Genomic DNA, 12,461 nt, shown 5'->3' with positions numbered 1-12,461 from the left:
GGCCAAAGGGTGTCTTGGAAAACAGGCTACTAGTATGTCTTTTCTTGCTAATATTCTTAACATAAGCGGAGCAGTGGTGTCTTTGCCCTTCCCTCCCACGTAAACCCGCGCTGTGCGTCACTTCTGAGTGTCCAACTGGCTTACAGGGCACTGGCACTTCAATTACGACGAATCGAATTACGAAATGACACAAAGTCAATACCCTGGACGGCCGTCTCGTAAGAGAGGTTCGGCTGTCTTTTGGCCGCTGCCTGAGCTGAAACACCTTCTCGCCCAGCTAAGCAACAGCGTAATAAACAAGTATGTAAACAATACGTGCCCCCTTACCTGAGGTATGTTTAGAAAGGTTAGCGGTAAGAGCTTAGGACAAACTGACTGCTGGACAGAAGTGTGACAAAATATTTTAAAGAATGTAAACTAAATTAACTTAGGAACGAGTGTGTGTGTGTATAGCGTAACTTACGATCCAGAGTGTGCCTCGCAAGAGGAACGGGGCGGAGCTCGTATTGATTTTGGGCCCCGATAGTTTGGGTTCCTGTCTAGAGGCTGGAAGTCCTCGGCGGGCTCGACATGTCGTAGCACGCCGCCTCCCACTTCAAACACACGCTGCCCGCTCTGCCCTGCGGCTGCCTGTCCCAACACAACAATTACAGCACGAGCCGACACTCACCAGCAGCCACTGGTAATGGGGAGCAGGCCCCCAGCTCCAGCGGGCACGCTCGGCTTTCACTATTAGAGCCGAGGTTATTTCCAGAAAGAGGATTCCGTGCTCAGAAATGATTGCTTTAATTTAGCAAACGGCGCACAACATTCCCATGTAAGGAGCAAATAAATGAAGTGCTAGATATCGATAAAAGCCATAAAGGTCGGTCCCATAATACCGGAGACTCCAAAGCTATAATCCGTGTCCTGTGCGCACCCAAGCCGCCTTGACACTCTGCTTTTACATCTGCGGCTCGGCGGTGCTGACAGCAAGCGGCGTAACGCGTGCAAGCAGGGGACCTGGGTCCGCACCTCGAAGCCTGCGCCAAGGGCCTTCAGAGGGCCCCGAAAGAGTCCTTTCAAGAGGTGACACCTCGGGCCTGAAAGACCTCGCGGGCTAAAAAACACTGACATTTCACACAATCGGGCCTGAGGCCACCCCGTCTCATCAGGGAGTGACCAGTGCCTCTCCAGGAAGTGACTAGTGCCTCTCCACCAGCGCCAGACGGACTCTTACGGTTCCCAGTTTATTCGCCTGTCATTTACGTTTCATTCACATTTGGTCGCTGCCAAGCCCCCACCCCAAATCGGCATGTTTAAACCAAAAGTAATGTATCAGCCTATTCTGAAGGGAAAAAAGAAATATACCACCTTCAACAGAAATAATAAGTGCGGGGGTGTCAACTGCCAAAACCTCTTATAAAACACGATAAAGACATTGCAATAAATAGGTATTAAAGTCGGGCATTCAGCTATATGTCTGGTGAGCGGTTTCTTCCAGCCTTTAATGGCAGTCAGCAAGCGGACAACCCTCCAGCCCCGGTGATGGAAGGGTTTCTGCTGGTGCAATCCATCAACTGTTTACAAGTGCGGGCTCATAGCGTGACCTCTGACCTACAGCAGGGGCGCGCTCTGCGCTCGCGGGCCAGACCTCGCTGCGAGCACCGCCCCCTCCATCTACTGCGGGCCTGGAAATACTTAATAAGATCAAAGCTTCCCCCCCTGCTGCAGAACAAAGGCACATGTTGTAACCGGGCAATCTGGGCTTTAAAAGAACTACAGCCAATTTACATTCCAAGGCTTTATTGGGGGATCGATCAATTAATATCCAACTGGGCTATATTATGTTTAATAAAACATAGAAACTGGCTGGGTTTTAGTTCTGGACTAAGGCTTGCATGTCGTACTTGAAAGGCAGCGGGCACCTTCTCCTAAGCAACAAATAGACAGGGGCTGGAGACGCACGGTCCTTGTGGTAACGGAGATGTGAGGCGGACGCTTCCCCAGGCCTGGTCACGGTGTGCTGTACAACAACTCTGCACAAAAGGAAACCACACTACAAAGGCCCATCACCCGGCTGCCGCTGCAACCCCCGCCTGGCAATCTGGACAAACAAACTTTCCAAAGTCACCGGAAGCAAACCTCATTCCCTAAATCGCTTTCGATCACTTGGTTTATTTTTTTTATTTTCGAGCACTTTGTACAAAAGGTGTTTAACCCCAGAGATACAATCAATTCAACATCTGCTTGATAACAATTTGGAGCTTAAGTGCAACATAACAGCAACAAAAAACAGCCAAGTGACTGGCCTGCCCCTACATTTTGCTTGAAGCAAACACAATACAAGTGTTTGATACTAAACCCAGTTCTAAGTATGCACAGTTTCAACTTTGTGTCGGTTATTTTGCATACTTGCTAACAGGTTGCCTATTCTTAGCAAGCCAACCCTCGCAGTCAGACAGGGCATCTGTTTGGTACTGTCCACTTTTGTGAACTGTCCAATCATGCAAGGTGTGTGCAGTTCATTCTTCAATGGGAGTGGCAAATGTCGACGAGACAGCCAATTCAATGTGACGCTGGATGGAAGGGTACCGCGTTCAAATACCGTCAACAGTATCTCTCAGGTCCAGGCCGGGCCCGGGAGAGAGGCCTCTCGGACCACAAGTCCAGTAGGTGAAGACGCCGTGCCCAGGCGCGGGGCTCGCGCGGCCCCACGGAGTTCCCCACAGCGCGCGCTGCGCCCAGTGTAGTGTGTGGAGCAGGCGGTGCCAGCACCTCCAGTCAATAAACTGCTGCGAGTGGAAGCAGATGGAATAACAGGCGAGCCGGTCCCTGGACATCCAAACAGGAAACACCGGCCTCACGGACCGCCTGCGCTCTAATTGTTCCCAGAAACCCCGGCGCCTTATTTTTAGACAGGGCACACACTTCCATCTACTCGGCTCACCAGAAAGCGGCGACATGCCCTCTGCGCGCAGGACCAAGACGCCCAGTTTTCGACGCAACGCGCCCGTTATTTAGATATCGAACATGAAACCGAGCACTATATTCTATTTACAACTTTGGAGCCGATTCTAGTAATAGTAAACACAAGCACCGAGCGCACATGGTCACTTCTTGCTCGCAGTTGCAAGACTGAAAAGAAGACGGTCATCAACCACTAACTTTAATTTATTTTTGAAGTTCAAAAGAAAGCGCTGCGTCGCGAGGGAGACTGAAAGGGCCTTACCGTCTTCCCGTTGTAGTAATACATCAGCGAGTTGGTCCCCATCCCGGGCACGGGGTAGGCACAGTACATGTTGCTGCCGGAAAGGGTGCCGTGGGCTGGTAACGTGCACCGCCTCTCACCCAGGCACACATCCACCCGCTCAGACAGAGCGGCTTCTCCTGTGCGCGGCAGCCACACATGGACCTACTCACAGAAAAAAAACACGTATGCAAAACAGGGCTGAACCATCTCGGAAACGGCGGAGGGGGAGGCAGCCGTGTAATCCTTTTCCACACCCCGCCTCAGCAGCAGAAATGCGAGCCAGCTCCACCTTTGTGTGGAGCTGGGTGGGAGGGGGAGAAGCACTTTGCTCGCTAACATGCCCGAAACAAAGAGAGGCTTTGGGGCTTTCAAAGTATAAACGCAAACCCTGTGATGTAGAAGTTCTGACCCTGTAAAGGGCAGGCTACCAGGGATGGCGTGTGCACACGCCCCGGGCCAGATAATCTCCTGTATTTTGTTTTAATTAAATTAGAGCACTTGTGGCGTTGGAAAAAGAGCTTGGTGCACCTCCAGCGACGCGCGCCATCTGTCCCTTTATCAAGTTGCCTAAAACTTGGCGAAAACGCTCCACTGAACAACGCGGAAAGCAGGACATGACCACGAAGGGCAGTGATGCCCTAAATTTGTAAACTACTCGGACACCGCAGCAACACAATATTTATTTATACTCTTTGGGGTATAAGTAACGAATAAGGAGATTTAACAGAAATATTTAATGAGAATAGACAGAACAATACAACACGCAAGTGTTACAAACCCACTACTACCCCAAGTTGTACGGGTGCATAGTCGATGTTACCATAAGAGTATTTCAACACATTGTTGCTCTACAAAAAAGGATACAATTATTGGCTAGACGTGGACTTTAAAAGAAGTTTTCATACTCTTGGTTAATTAACACTGAGAAGACAATGTGTCCGATGAGCAGCGCTTCAGCAGTACGCAGTACCTCCGACCAAGCCTCACAAGTGATGTGTACACTGTACAACTGGAAGAGCCTCCTTTTCTGCAGGTGTTTTAATCAATTGTTTACATACTTACAGGCTACTGCAAATGGTAACTCAAAGACGCGGAAGCGCGTGGAAAGCTTGCATTGTTGCTGGCTGCTCAGACTTTTAGTCTGCATGTAAGAGATGCTGCCTTGCTGTATTTTGTACCGAGCGCGTTAATGTGACTTTCTAAAAGGTTTGTAATACACAAATACCCAATTCAAGTCACTCTGACAACGCAGCTTTTTGTTAGGTCTTCAGACAGCTTTAGCGGGCTCATAAATGAGAACAAGCATTTGCAAAGCCATAGGTCTTGCTTATGCAAGAGCTATTGGCTTTGCCAATGTGTTTAGCCATGTTGTACACCAACAAGGCTGCTGTTCAGCATGGCAAAACGTAAGTGGTGTAGAGGAAAGTGGCATGAAGAGGAGTGTTGTGGAGTAGAGTGTTGTGGAGTAGAGTGTTGTGGTGTAGAGTGGCGTGGCGTAGAGTGGAGTGATGTAGAGTTGTGTGGAGCAGCTTTGTACAGCAGCATGGTGTGGAGTGAAGTAGCATAGATTGACATACAGTGGATTTGAGTGTCGTAGAGCAGTGGTTCCCAAACTTTTGACTCCTGAGGACCCCCATTGAGTCACCACTGGAAGCCGGGGACCCCCAAGCAATCTGTATGTGTAAATTTCAAAATTTAAAACAGTAATTTAAAAAAAAACCACGTGTGCACACAAATCAAATACTCAAAGTACTAAGGATTTTGGGGCCAGATGTACGACCATTTTATTTAGTGCTTCGCAATTGGTGACTCATTGCGAGTGGCAAATTAAGAGTTGCTAAATGAAATGTACAACAGTGTGTTTAACACTGTTTGGGATTCCCAATGGGTCGCAAATTGCGAGGCTCATTAATATTAATGAGCCTCTCACAATTTGCGAGCCCATTGAGAATGCCAGACCTCCCAGGGATGGTGGCCTTCTGGGCTCAGCAGACCACCATGTCTGGGACTGCCTTTAAATAAAGCAGTTTAAAAAAAATTTAGCCCGTTTTCCATGCATTTAAAAAAAAAAAAAAAAAAAAATGAAACGTTTTTGTTTCATTTTGTAAGAGCAGGCAGTGGTCCCTGGGACTACAGCCTGTCCTTAAAACATAATTTTGCATGCATTTGCAAAGGGGAAGGGGTCCCCTGGGGACCTCTTCCCATTTGCAAATGCATTACTATCTACTTGAAGTAGGTGATAATTGCGAGTGTTTTGCGACCGCAATTGCAGTCGCAAAACATTTGTACATGGTTTTGAGACTCGCTATTTGGAAGGGAATGCCCCTTCCAAATAGCAAGTGGCAAAACCTATTTAGCACGTCGCAAAAAAATTGCGACTCGCGAAATAGCCTATGTAAATGGCCCAATAGGCTTTTGCATGTGCAAACTGGTTTGCGAACCCGTTTGCGCATATAAAAACGGGTCGCACATCTGGCCCTAAGTTTTTTATATTGAATGAATACCCCCTCTGTCACATGTATTTCCATTGTTTTATAGCATCTCTCATACCATTGTAGCATGTCAGTGCACTTTACAACACAGACATATAGAGACAATGAATCATACATGTTAATCAGTGTATAGAAAATGTTACATAAGGTAAAAGGGACTACAAGGTGTAGTGTTCACATGTCATTCATATTGGTAGGCATTTTTAAAGAGTGCCTGGTCTGGAAAAGCACAAACTCAGGATTCAGAACATAACACTGTGGCTAGCATTGAATTTAACATGAAAACATTGATTACTTCCCAAATAAATCTTTTTAGCAGCATCAGGATAATGAATGGGAAAAAACATAAGTTACTAACTGGTACCATGCAGTTTGCACGCAGCTCTTTGATGACACCTTATTGGTCCCTCTGCTAGATTATGATTGTCACTTATAAGTGCACAGTAACAAAAGAATCTCTGTGACAAAAGCAGTAACCAAGGACCTATGCACATAAAATCTGCTTTTTAAAATGCATGTTACACATTCTTTGCAGTAGGCACATTAACCCTCTGAGCTACATTAGTTAAGTCAAAGCTGTCACTGAACAAAACTCTCCTCTCTCTCCAGCAGGTACATTAATCACTGGCATTATCTTGACACTTTTATTGTTGCTCGAACTCTGCTAATTATACAAGAAACTTTGCTGTGCTTTTAAAACTGCTGCCTACGGACCCCCTGGGAATGTGTCACGGACCCCTGGGGGTCCGCGGACCCCAGTTTGGGAAACACTGTCGTAGAGTGTTGTTTCAGAGTGTTGTGTCATAGAGTGTTGTCGGAGAGCTGTGTGTTGTAGCATAGAACGTCATGCCATAAGGTGGCATGTCGTAGAGTGGTATATGCATGAGCTGGTAGCACACTACCATTGCAGCCAACATTTTCAAATGAAATAACCCTTAAACTTGCACAAACTATTTTACTGATAAAACTATACAGCACACTAACAATAATGTTGAAATGGCATCACCTAGTGTTCTGAATGATTTTTATCATTGTCACGTACTTATTTCCACCACACTTCAGAATTACAAAAAAAAATTGCTTCTTTTGTGCTTTCCTAATTCTGATATATTCTGAAATATCTGCAGTTCCTTTACATTTACATTTTGCTATGTACTAGAAAAAAATCTTTCCTTTCCCACTGAGTATCCCGCATGATTGCCACATGAATACTCTCACTTTGAAGTCAGTGAAAGAAAAGTAAACACCAAGCTCCTTCAGAAGATAAACCCAGACATTTTACTTTGGGCTTCAAATGAACAGTAAAAGTGACAAGATAAGAAAAAAATTAAAAGCCTATTTACAGAAAGAGAACACTCATGGAAGAATACAAGGAGCAATTGTTAACATGCTATGCTCCGCAGGAGGAACAAAGACATGCTAAATCAAATAAAGCCAGCAAATCTGAGTTCCAAACCACAAAGTGAATGATAAGCAATGTGGGAATGCATTCCCAGGGAAGCTTTCAGAATGCAACCAGACAGATCTTACCTACTGGAGGTCGCTAGTAGGTAGGTAGGTAGGTAGGAATATGTTTCGATAGGAACAGCGTTTGACTTGCCTATATCTTTGGCGCCATCAGACACATCTTCACTACATTTTCCAAAAATGTGCCCCATGATTATACTTGTGAATGGAAAGTTTTGGGGCGATTTATCAAGCGGGAGCAGAGAAAAAGTAGGGGGGTGTCAAAAAGAGTGTTTTTCCTATGTTAATTTCCATAGATATTTTAGACACTACAGCCCGAACCGTTGGACGAAATTACAACAAATTTGGCAGAAAGGTAGCTCTTGCTCCAGAAAGAACCCTTTTTAGGTCGAGCCTAGTGGCAGCGCGCATGCTCTGCGAGGTATGCTGTAATAGAGCATGCAGTGGAAGCCCCGCCACCATTTTTAATTGGCTTCTGTCATTGTCCTTCCTAAACTCTGGCTTCCGATTCATTATGAGGCTTGCTAGTCCTTCCTTGGTACCGCCTTGTCTCCATTTGCTAGTGCCCATAAGGACTGAACCTTTTACTTGGCTCATTACATAGTCTGCTTTATCTAGTGGGTGAGCACTATTTCGTTTATTGACACTAATGGGGACAATGGCGGCTGTTTTTTTGTTGTCGTATTTGCATGCTGAGTGCAGCGCCCACTTTAGGGAAAGCACACAATTTAAATTTTATTTTAAAAATTTGATGTTGAGAACGGCGCCCACTTCAGGGACACCGTGCTCTGTTTTATAATTTTTTTTAACTTTAATACTGAGTGTTGCGCCCGCTTCAGGGACACCACAGTCTTTAAAAAAATTTAAAAAAAACTTTTACAATGCCAATAGGTCAAAAACTCGTGCTTGTTGTCATATGGTGTCAATCCTTTCAGTAGTTTTGAGATATTAACTGAAACCCAAATTTGTAGGATCCTCCTTAGTTTCGCGAATCCATGCGCCAACAGCAATGGCGTGATTGGCTGGCTGCAACCTGAGAGGAAAGTTGTGGCCACCATTTTGTTCATAGGTACTCGGCTCCCAGTGGGGAAAATACAGTTAAAAAGTGATAGGTGTCAGAGTAGCGGTACCCTGACCCCTTGGGATTAATGTAGAGGTCTGTGAGGGACCCCTCATGGGCAAGAAATTGCACCAAAACTTTTTTTTATCCTCTCGATCCGAAGATTCAGGTGGTTCCGTGGATCCAGACCCCAATTAAAATAAAACACTCACAGATCCACACACCTACTCACACATTTACACAACCACTCACACACCCACTCAGACCCACACAGCTTTCACACACCCCATAACCACTCCCACACCAACTCTCAGACCCTCAAAACCACTCCGTCCCTCAAAACCACACACACCTACAAAGCCACTCCCACACCTAGTCACAGACCTACATAGCCAGCCACACACACCCTCACCCCCCTCACACATCATGGTTGCAGATACGTTATAGTTAGGAAATCACAATAAAATAATCCTAGAAATTCACTGAAAATAAAAGGTACTATAGTTAAGAAGTACAATTTAAAAAAAAACAGGAATTCACTAAAAAAACAAAGGTTACATGGATGTTATAGTTAGGTTCGGATTTCACACACACAAAACCATTGAGGTTCAGCAGTTATAGTTACCTCAAGTAACTAGAACTCGTGCCCTAGGGAAACTATAACTCAAAGTCTCGCCATGCACAACTATTACCCCACATATTACATCACTAATAACATCTTCTATGAAATCCTTGATAATATCACTGCAACATTTGCAGTAAAATTATTGATGAGAAAACGGAGCATGGGGGTGGTACGAGTTATAGTTACTTTATGGCACTTGTTATAGTTACATGAGATTACTAACTGCTGAATATATATATATACATATATACATATACATACATACCCATGTATATATTGTCTGAAAAAAACAAAGGTTACAGGGACGTTATAGCTAGGCTCACACTGTACTTATACAAAAACCAGTGAAAGTACCAGCTGAGCCAACTATAACTTACGCCCCTGCAATGCACTGCTAAGACTCCTTTGGACGTGATATGTGCGTAATACAAATGTCCAGACTAGACTAGACAAGACCTCACATACCACATAACTCATGACATTGTCAGTGACATCACTGATCCCCTCATCCAGTGAGGAAGTGTTTTGTAAGAGTTTATGACCGTTAAACATATATACTAAGCTACTACAAAAGTTAAATTAGTATACTAGGTGTGCTACTAATGAGTGATACTATTTATAACAAGTGTCATCTGTGTGACTGTGTGTAGCCGTGTGTGAGTGCCTGCATGGGTGAGGGAGTATTCAAAAAAACTACATTCGTAAAGTGCAAACAGGTCACCCCTTAAGGTTTCAAGGCACTGGGGGCCATCAGGGAGATTAAGTAAGCTATTGCCCAGTCACATGATGCTGAGCTGAGCTGCCGCCAACGCCGGGGATCAAACCGTGAGCCCTGCGCTCTGGAGTCAGCTGCTCTAACCGCTGCACCACACCTCTCCCGCAATTTAGTGGGTGTGTGAGTGGCTGTATGGGCGAGTGAGTGCCTGTCTGAGTGGGTGTTTGAGTTGCTGTATTGGAGAGAGTGTATGCGTAAATTGTTGTATGCGGGAAGGAGTGGACGTGTCAGTGCTTGTATGGCTGTGTGAATGGGTATGCTAGTGGTGTGTGAATGATTGTATGGGTGAGTGAGTGGCTGTGTTGAGAGGCTGTATGGGTGATAGAGTAGAGGTTTGAGTGGCTGTATAGGTGAATAAGTGAGTAGGTGTATGGGTGACTGTGTGGCTCTGAGGGGCTGTATGTGTGAGTGGTTGTATGGGTAGCTGTATGGGTGAGTAAGTAGCTTCATGAGTGAATGGTTGTGTGAGTACTTGTATGGGTCTTTGAATGGGTATGTTATTGGTTCTGTGAGTGGGTGGACAAATAGTTGTATGGGTGGTTGAGTGGTTCTGTTGACAGGCTGTATGGGTGAGTGAGTGGGGGTGAGTGTCTATATGGTTGGATTAGTGAGTAGCTGTATGGATGAGTGAATGGTTGTGTGAGTACTTGTATGGGTCTTTGAATGGGTGGACAAATAGTTGTATGGGTGGTTGAGTGGTTCTGTTGACAGGCTGTATGGGTGAGTGAGTGGGGTTGCAAGTGTCTATATGGTTGGATTAGTGAGTAGCTGTATGGGCGAGTGACTGGCTGTGTGAGTATGTGTACAGTGAGGGTATGGGTGAGTGAATGTGTGTGAGCGGCTCTGGATGAGTTGTATGGGTGTTTGAGTGGACGTTAGTGGTTTTGTGGATCATGTCATCAGTGATGTCACTGACCATGTTGTGAGTGATGTAACATGTGAGGGCGTAAGCCGTGCATTGTGGGGGCATGTTCTAGTTCGCTCAGGTAATTAACTGTTGGATTTCACAGATTTTATACAAGTGAAATGTGAGCCTAACTACAACGTCTCTGTATTCTTTGTTTTTTTTCCAGTGAATATATATTGATATACATACACACAAAAAATATAAAGCAGGATTTAGGGTCACCCTTTTTAAACCACTGGTCTGTTCAATTATGGTTCTCATTTTGCTTAAACCCATCACAGCATAGGGCAAAAGGCCAGCCCACCCCTGCCACTGGCTGTTGCACAGTGAGCAACAACTTTTCACCTGATTACATGTGAACCTACTCTAAAAAGAAGTGCCGTGCCTGGCAGTATAGACTAATACTTTACCAATGCTTTTTTTGTTTTGATTCTTTATCTTTTTTTATTTTTTAAGTCATCGTTGTGTGTTTAAACTTTAGGTTACCGTAATTTAATTTAACTTTGTTAACCCAACAAGAAAACATTTTTCTGTGATGTGCATTAGAATGACATTGGGAGCCTAGTACTCCCCTAAATATACCTGGCTGCTAGGAAGCACATGTACAACGAACCTGAAGCACCTACAAGACAAGCAATGGCCGAAGTATACTAAAACTAATTAACATAATATATGCCGAGTAGATTACCTATGAGGTAATTTCCTAGAAAGAAATATATGGAGCTGGACTGGCCAGGGTAAGACTGCTACTGACAAAGTTCACTGGGCTTAGTAAACATGCTCAAAATACAATATTAGTCACCAGAAAAACAGATGCATTTGTTTTGTGGATGCAAGCACCATTCAGAAAGTCGCTTCTGCTACACTTCTGGTAAATGGAAACCAGTTCTTCAAAGCACAGTATCCCTCCAATGTTAACGGGGAAGTAGATCCTATCTCAGTCTCTCGTCCCCAAGGAAGTCCCAGGCGGACTTCGAGCACGCTATTTCAGGGAAAGACTTTCAGAGTGGAAGACTCTGCGTCACTGAGCTCCTGAAATACACAACAGACCACTCTCCCCGTGGGCTGAATCACGCACGGGAGCGAACGGGTCTTTCAGTCTGCTCGTCTCGGCACGTGCTCCAGTGAGTAAGAGATCAGTAATGCGGCTGCTCTTAGGTGACACACGGTAAAAACACTTCACATTCAGTTTCTGTGTTTTGATTCACTGCTGTGCCTAAAGATACCTAGTGTTAGACCTATATGTATTTGGAAAAAAACCACATGGGCACAAAACAACCTATTCTACCGTGTTCTGTTTGGGGTGGGGGTGAGGAAGAGTGGGGGAGCCAACAGCCAGCACACAACCAGGCACGGTAAAACAAGCATTGGCAAAGCCAGCGGGTCTCGCCGTTGTAATGCACGTGCCAAACTGTTGGCTTTGCTGTAAGGTATCGCTTACAAAATTACAAATAAATACTGGAGAAACGCCAAAGATAATGTGCCGTCAAACTGGCCCACTGACCACAACGTTTTAAAACTCTATAAATGGCTTGCTTAAATAAATAATTTTCACTTAGGAAACTGAATATAATCTAAAAATAATAAAGTGTGATTATGGAAAAGCTTGCCAAGGCCTAATTCACTTTTCATAGGATTCAGCCATTTGGTTCTCTAAATAGTCCAGGGAACATATTTATGGACTTTCAGGAAAAGAAGGGGCGGCTGGTGACATTTGAAAGTGGTGAGCGTAAACTAATTTGCATATTGCACCGCAGCGAGCGAGCCCGAACCACCTTGCATCCATCCATACATCATTCATGCATCCACCCATCTATACACCCACCCACCCTGCATCCATACATCATTCATTCATGCATCCACCCATCCATCATGCATCCACCCATCATGCATGCATCCATCC

General features: G+C 45.0%; 1 protein-coding gene across 21 annotated transcripts in view; it reads right to left on the bottom strand.

The window, feature by feature from the left end:
- Positions 1-12,461, bottom strand: part of TCF12 (transcription factor 12) — a 797,238-nt gene that overhangs the window by 98,139 nt on the left and 686,638 nt on the right. The window contains exon 1 of one of the 21 annotated variants that reach the window (XM_078684904.1): positions 3,212-3,392. The exons of 19 other annotated variants lie outside the window; for them this stretch is intronic. In XM_078684904.1, the coding sequence (XP_078541030.1) occupies positions 3,212-3,280 (69 nt within the window). In that variant the 5' untranslated portion in view covers positions 3,281-3,392. Of the gene's footprint in view, positions 1-3,211; positions 3,393-12,461 lie in introns of those variants that run through there. One more of the 21 variants, XM_078684905.1, reaches the window with a different exon arrangement.

Source organism: Lissotriton helveticus, chromosome 3_2 (genome assembly GCF_964261635.1).
Source record: "Lissotriton helveticus chromosome 3_2, aLisHel1.1, whole genome shotgun sequence".
Classification (NCBI taxonomy): domain Eukaryota; kingdom Metazoa; phylum Chordata; class Amphibia; order Caudata; family Salamandridae; genus Lissotriton; species Lissotriton helveticus.
This window is presented reverse-complemented; position numbering and strand designations above follow the sequence as displayed.